This window comes from Urocitellus parryii, chromosome 1, assembly GCF_045843805.1.
Source record: "Urocitellus parryii isolate mUroPar1 chromosome 1, mUroPar1.hap1, whole genome shotgun sequence".
Lineage (NCBI taxonomy): Eukaryota > Metazoa > Chordata > Mammalia > Rodentia > Sciuridae > Urocitellus > Urocitellus parryii.
The window spans coordinates 77,230,688-77,238,489 of NC_135531.1; the positions used below are offsets into that span (position 1 = coordinate 77,230,688).

The 7,802-nt window shown below is 37.2% G+C and overlaps 1 protein-coding gene across 1 annotated transcript in view; it reads left to right on the plus strand.

Annotated features, from left to right (window-relative positions):
* Fam81b (family with sequence similarity 81 member B) overlaps nt 1–4,878 on the plus strand; it is a 62,126-nt gene extending 57,248 nt beyond the window's left edge. Inside the window, exons 8-10 of the mRNA XM_026385913.2 lie at nt 286–421; nt 1,989–2,184; nt 4,745–4,878. Coding sequence (XP_026241698.1) covers nt 286–421; nt 1,989–2,184; nt 4,745–4,878 — 466 coding nt within the window. The remainder of the gene's footprint in view (nt 1–285; nt 422–1,988; nt 2,185–4,744) is intronic.
* The last annotated feature ends 2,924 nt before the right edge of the window (nt 4,879–7,802 follow it).

Genomic DNA, 7,802 nt, shown 5'->3' on the forward strand with positions numbered 1-7,802 from the left:
TGGATAATATGCACTTAGGTGTGGTGAGGTTTTTTTTCAAGCCAGCAGTGAACCTGTCACTGTGTGTACATTTCAGGGTATGCAGAGGGGCACAGCCAGCAGCTGGACTAAATTTAGGCCCAGGTGGCCCCAAAGTGCACTTACCTTGCTTCCCCACCTCCCATATCACAACATAAATATTGGCTAGATACACTGAGCCTCACCTTACAGCAGACTTTTCAACACTAAAATTTTGTTTTATATTTCAATCCACTCATTAAAACAGAATCAAACATTTTTTCTTAGATTCAATTCACTTTCAAATAATCTGTACGAAGAACTTGAGAATAATCAAAAATGGGCACAAAGTGAGTTTATCAAACACAGAAAAGACCACCTGAGCCATACAAATGAATGTCTGATGGTCCTGCAGGAGAAACTGGTAAGGAGCTCTTATTTCATGAAGTAGCGCTGCATGGTAAATGTCTGGATGTTAGCCATGAGTAAAGGTCTGGAAGTTCACCCTTCAACATTTACAGCATCAGTAACTTCTTTATAATTTTAGCACTGTAGGTTCAAAAGCCTTATTCTGGTCCTGTTTACTATACCCTAACTCTGTGAATCTGCATTTCTCTGTTCAAAGTTACCTGAAGTGAAGTGATTTTTTAAAAAATACAGATTGTCACTCCAGACCTAGGGAGTTAACTCTCTAGGGCCGTCACTGGAATACGTGATCTTAGACAATCATATTGGATGGCACTTAGGCACAAGAAATCTTGGAAACTTCTGCTCACAAAGTCATTTAAAATCTCTGGAGATCTGTCAGTAGAACAAAACTTTTCAAAACTCTTTTTAGATTGTGTCAAGAAAGCCCCAAACTTTGAGGTGAGGTTACCAAGGTTTATGAAAAATATATTTCCTTTAGGGTTGCCTTTTCCCATTGCAACCAGCACATCGGGAAGGCTGAAAAGGGACATCAATGCTGTCAGTGGCTGCCAGCCATGAAGGTGATTCAAAAAAGATAACTTCAGTAAAGGAGCTTTGGGCAGCTCAGTAAATAATGTCTCTCACCCCTACCAGAGTTTGCAAATAACTGAATAAGATAGGAGTCCAAGAGGAGGAGATATTCATAACAACATTATCACTGAGAAGGGGTATCAAAGTATGTGCAGTCACATCAGTAGTTGCCAAGTGGGCCTCCTAGATTCTTACCCTCAAGATAGGTAAATTCCTCTGCCAGTTACAGGCAGCACTAAGTGACCTTGTGGGTTCCCCTGCAGACAGAAGTCTCTTACAAGAAGAGAGAGATGAATCCACCCTTCCTGAGGCAAGACAGGGGCAAAAAGAAGAGGGCCAAAGGGGCCACGACAGTCTGTCCAGTTCCTGCTCCCAAATTCTCTGTGGGGAAGTGAGATGAGAAGCTAATTAGCCTAAGGCTGCTTCTGCATTCCACACTCTGCTGCATAATAGAATCACTTGAAGAGTTTCTAAGTGGTATTAACTCCTGAGCTCCATCATAAACCAATTAAATCAAAATTTCTAGAGGTGGGGTATAATCCAGAAGATTGTAAGAAACAGTTGGAATGGAAAGTCACTATTCTTGCTGAAGTGTGTTGATGTGGATATGAAGTTCTAGGGAATAAGAACTTCTGGCATTTAGGAACATGCCAAGGAGCTCAGGGAAAGCCATAACTAAATCATCTTCATTTGCTACACTTCTTTAAAACACTAGACTCAAATTCCAAATCATTAAGGCATTTCAGCAAGACCAGAGAGAGCCCTCTTATTTTATTCTATAACACGTAGAATCCAGAAACTACAAACAAGGTCAAACAAAAAGAATTAACTCTTACACCTGGAACACAATTTTAGATATAAGGAATCTTGGTTTGAATTTTCAGGCTTAACATGGGAAAACAAATATGATAAAAATGTTTTCTCTAAGATGAAATATAAATCCACATTAGTATTCTTCTCTGCTGAGTTTTATCACATGATCTCTTTTCTAGGAAAAGTCTGAAAACAAAATGGAAGAAAAAATGTTGCAGCTTTCAAGCAAATTAGAAAATTTCATTAACTCACAGAAACAGGAAGCAGAACTGAACAAAGTAAAGTTTGTAGAAAATAAATTGTCCAAAAAGATGAGTCAAATGGAAAAGCACGTCTGGGGTGAACTAGAGAAAATGCAGAATGAATATCAATCAGGTAAGTAGATACCTTTTATTCAGGAAAGAATTATTGTCCTTTCCTGTCCAATTGCTCAGAAGTTTCTACTTTAAACCACTGGCCATGGAACAATCTTGTCATTAGTTACATCGTTATGTATTTAATCTGGCTTCCTAAATATCCTATAGGATGCCAGCATACCATCAAAACATGTATAAATGAGTCAACTTTCTTCATTCACATTGGATAATGTCACAATCCTGTTGCTGCCCTGAGATTCTCTTAAGATAATCTAAATCATAAATCCTAGACATGGAAAGTCCTTAGAGATCACCAAGACCTGACTTGTTGGGTATATTATAAAATTAGGAGCCTAAATCAAATGTCCCTCTCATCGGATTACAAGTAATGAGCCTAGACAGATGTCAGATTGGAAACTTGACCTTTAGAAGTGAGGAAGAGATGAATTAGCAGAGTCCAGTATAATGACTGCTTTTCCTCTTAAGAGGCTAATGGCAGCAGTGTCAAGCTGAGCTAACATCAAAGAGGATTAATTTGAAAGGCTCATCTAATTTTTCAAAAGAAAAGACATGGGATAGGTGCTGTGGAGCAGCCATCTGCCTCAACTCACAATTCTGAAGGAATTACCAGGAACCAGAGGGGTTCTTGTATAGAGAAACTCCAACCCATTCTCTATCTTCTAGATCTCAGAAAAATTCACATTTAAATTCCACAAAATTTTGGTCCCATGAAGAGATGCAGTGGAGGCGCCTTGGGAAGACATCACTGTTTCATTCTAGCAGCTGTTTCTGGCATATAAGTAGAATTTGTTGCGTGGAAATATAACCCTCACAACCCCCACTTTCTACCACCAAGTCAAAATAATGAATTATCTAGCCAGGAATCATGTCCCAAATCTAACTGGTACTTAAAAACGGCCTTGCTTTCGCCTTAACTCTCAAAGATTGAATTTTACTCATCCCATTGGTACAATATCAGGATTAGCTGAAGAGAAATTTACAATCTATGTGTTTCTACATTTTACCAAGTGGGAGTTCTAGCAAAAGAGGACTCCAAATTAATGGTCTGCTCCTTTATGCCTTTAATGAAAATGTGAGAAGCAACTATGTGAAAGGCCTCAGTGAATAAGAAATGGGCTACACTTTAAGAAGTTTGAGGTCTGGTAGGTCTGTAGTCATGAATGACTAGATATGTATAAGAGGGACACAAAGTGCTAGGAGGGAAGAGGGCAGCCACTCTTTTATGCCTTTCAAACCGGCTATTCTCAGAGAAATTCTCAAATCTCATCAGTGGTATTTACCTTCGACTTGGTAACAAGAATTTTTCTTTTTAAAAATCACATAGGACTTGGGCTGGGGATGTGGCTCAAGCGGTAGCGCGCTTGCCTGGCATGTGTGCGGCCCAGGTTCGATCCTCAGCACCACATACCAACAAAGATGTTGTGTCTGCTGAAAACTAAAAAATACTAAAAAATTCTCTCTCTAAAAAAAAAAAAAGAAAAAAGAAAAAAAAATCACACAAGGCTTGGGCTATAGCTCAGTTGGTAGAGTGCTTGCCTCACATGCACAAGGTCCTGGGTTCCATCCCTAGTAACACACACACACACATACCACACAAATCACACAAGTGCTGGAGATTAATGCTCTGAGGTGTAGTTGGTAAAGATTTTCTCCCATTCTATAAGTTCTCTCTTCACATTATTGTTTCCTTTGCTGAGAGGAAGATTTTTAGTTTGAATCTATCCCATTTATTGATTCTTGATTTTACTTCTTGCCCTTTAGGAGTCTTGTTAAGGAAGTCAGATCCTAAGCCAACATGGTGAAGATTTGGGCCTACTTTTTCTTTTACTGGGCTTAGTGAAAAGGGACACAGAGACAAGATACAGAGGCAGGAAAGAAAGATGGCAGAATGGCAGAAGGGCCAAGCTGCCAAGCTTTATTTATATCAATAGGTTGCTTTAGGTCATTAGCATCATTGGTACATATTGTTCACTGTGTCATTAGGCAGGTTACAGACTTAGCAACATTATGCAGCTTATTCTTCAGTTGCACACTACATTGCAATGTGCAATGTTGGGAGCTTTGCGTAGCTCTCAAGAAAGTTCATTGTATAAAGTTAGTTACTGCTATGTGGGCAGGTTCTTGTGGTTGTCTAACAAGAGAGTTCCTTTATTTCCAGGACCTGTGTGCCTGAGATCAAGGTGGAGGCTGCTAAGACTCTAATACAGAGTTTCCTCATGAAGGACATTGCTATAGCAGCCAGGCATCCTGTGTCTTTGCACAGAAGTTTTCCCAGCAGCCTGGCATTCTGTGTCTTTGTACAGAAACTTCCTAGTCACCAAGCATGCCACAGTCATGAAGTTATCAGAGACCTCAATCTCAAACACAGAACCTATTATATCCTCAGATGAAATGGATTTTGTTTGTTTTTAAAAGGGTTTTAATGGAATTTAATGTACTTTAAATTAAACAATGATCAATTATGGCAGGAATTCTAATCTGCCAATTTCTACCAAAAAAAAAAAAAAAAGGTTCCAATGCATTCTTTGATATATATGTATTCTCTTTTTCTTTTTCAGGATTTAAATCAATTCATGACTCTCTCAACTCCCTCCAACAAATACAGAAAACAAAAATGGATCTAGAGAAATATAAAGTACAGAAAGACATAAAGAAATTAAAGCGTAAGATTGTGGAACTCCAGGAGGTATAAAACTTTCCGGTCCTTTTCTTTTTCACATGCTAATGGAGCAATCTGTTAGAAATAATTGTGAATAAGAAAGTTAATATCTCTATGGTTCTTACTGCTTCTAATGTCTCTGTATCTCTTACCACCATTTAAGAAGATGAATGTACCAGGGAAAAACAATAAAGAAGCTTTATGTCTCCATGTCTTCAATGTATTAGTGAAAAAATTAAGGAAAATCTTCACACAGATGCCTTTTCTATATTTTTATTTACCTACAAATTTAAAAAGAACAATGTTCTTAATGTACACAGATGAATTAAGTAAGGCCAGATGTAATACATCAAAGAATGGCAGGAATATGGCAAATTGAACTATGGCAAAACCTGTCTGAAAATAATAGCCACTATACAGCTATAATTCACTACCTATATGAATTCAGTCCATTATTGCCAAAATATTTCAATTTTTTTAAGAGAAACTTCTCCAATTTTTTATTTTTCTGGGGGAAGGGGGGTAGGTACTAGGGATTGAACTCAGGGGCACTTAACCACTGAGCCATATCCTCAGCCCCATTTTTTATTTTATTTAGAGACAGGGTCTCACTGAGTTGCTTAGTGTCTCGCCATTGCTAAGGCTGGCTTTGAACCCATGATCCTCCTGTCTCAGCCTCCCGAGCTGCTGGGATTATAGGCATGCACCACCATGCCCAGCAAACCTCTCCAGTTTAAAGCATTAATATCTAGTTCAATATAGTTCTTAATTTATGAAGGAAATATTTGTGGAACAGGTACATCTAGTGGGTTTTCAATCACAACTTCTTAAAAAGTATTTTTGTAGTTGTTAATGGACCTTTATTTTATTTATATGCAGTGATAAGAACAGAACCTTATACATGCTAGGCAAATGCTATACCACTGAGCTATAACCGAAGTCCATCAATCACAACTTTTGACACAAAGATTTTCCTTGTCTAACAATCCTAATGTTCATAGAAAGTTTAGAATGTTCAAAATATATTTTCATTGTTTTCAGTATGTATCAGAATTATGAGTAAGTTCTAATCCAAAATAAGGGAATTCAACAGCTTTCAGGAAAAATATGCCACATAATTGATGTAGCTATACTTCAAACATGAATTAATTTCTTATAAAATTAAAATACATCTAATTTTTCTGGATATAAATATTAAATACTGAGTCTGGAATGAGGCAACAAATTTGTGAAAAATAAAACAAGTTATCCACAGTATGTTATCTGTGCTCAGAACAAGGACTAATGTCTAATTACAGATTGTGTGTAGGGCTGGCAAGGGAACTTATGCTTCAGATTTAGGCACCTTCCTTAGTTTACAGAAGGAGTCATAACTTCTCTCAAATAGAGAACAAATTGACCTTTCATATAAATTTTTGACCAGTGTCCATTTTTCTAATTTTTAACTATATAAAACATCTCGACTTACTGACATTAGCCTTATGCAACATCATTGGCTCTATCATTGCAGGGGAATATTCATAGCAGTAATTAAGCATTTAGAAGTAACAACAAGTGTATTTTGTAATCAAGTGCCATTCTAGGATAAAGAGATGATATAAAGCTCTTAAAATATCCATAATAAAATAATAACATCTGTTAATATTTTGAGTATATATACATACATATGTATATGAATACACACACACACACCCTTTTATCCACAATTCCATGACTAGAAATTTATATTATAGAAAGAAATGCTCTCAAAGTATACCAAGAAATTTGAATAAGGATACTTACTTATTATAGCATTATTTGTTATGGTATATAAAAATGTGAGGAATCTATTAACTAAATTAACGGTATTACCAGACCTCCCCCCAAAAAAAGTTATATGTAAAGCTATCCATGATACACTGTTAGATGAAGAAAAAGCAAGTTGCACAGCAATACTGGCCCCACTTAAGTCAAAAGTTAGTTTCTAATAATTTTAACACAATACATGAAGTACAGTATGCAAAAGGATTTTTAAAACAAATTTAGCAATGATTGAGTTATAAAACTTTTGTTTTCTACAATAAGTATATATAAATAGTTTTACATTTTTACATATGTTAAAAACCAACAAATATACTAGTCTATAATGAACCAAATGAATTGGAAAGGTTAAATTAGGAAATTATATAGAACAAGGCATATTATCCCACTCATACCCACTTTCTAATCTACAGACATGACTACAAAAGCAAAGAGGATATACACCAAGCAAGTGGGAAAAAAACAGGATGTATTTTTTTTCTTGTAAATAAAAATGCTCTAAACCATATTGTAATTCAAAGACTAGCACAGGATTGGGCCAAACATTTTCTCAGAATTAATCCCTTTCGCTGGTGTTGACCAGGAAAGTACCATTTAAGGGTGGGAGCTCAAAGGTTCAAAGCATCCTCTGCTACCATCCTCTTACTTAGGATGTCACCTGGGAATTCACAGACTCTAGGTGACATGAGCACTATGCCTAGAAAGAGGGTGTGTTAAGGTCCATAAATAAGTCAAAAATAACACCTGATATTTTGCCAGAGAAATGTTAGAGTTCGTAAACAAGTCTGGATGGTGCCTGGCAAAATGTCAGAGGGAGTGGTTTGAGAAGTAACAAAAGCAAGCCATTAAGTGTGGAGATTCCTTATTGGTTGATTGATGTATCTAGTTTATGCTAATTAAGATAAGCTGTGCAAAATGTATAAATAGCTCTGTTGCCCTACAATAAACGGCTCCCATTCCTGCTGTATCAACGTACACAAGTTATTCGTCACCCCCCGGCTATTCTGCTGCAGCCGGACTGCGGCAGATGGTGGCCCGTTACGGGGAGCCCCGGGACACTCGGGGGTAAGTGACGAAAAAAAGCTGCCCGTCCATAGATAGGACGAGAGCAATCTGCTCGTCCCTAGGCAGATAGGGCGAGAGGAAAAATGGCCATC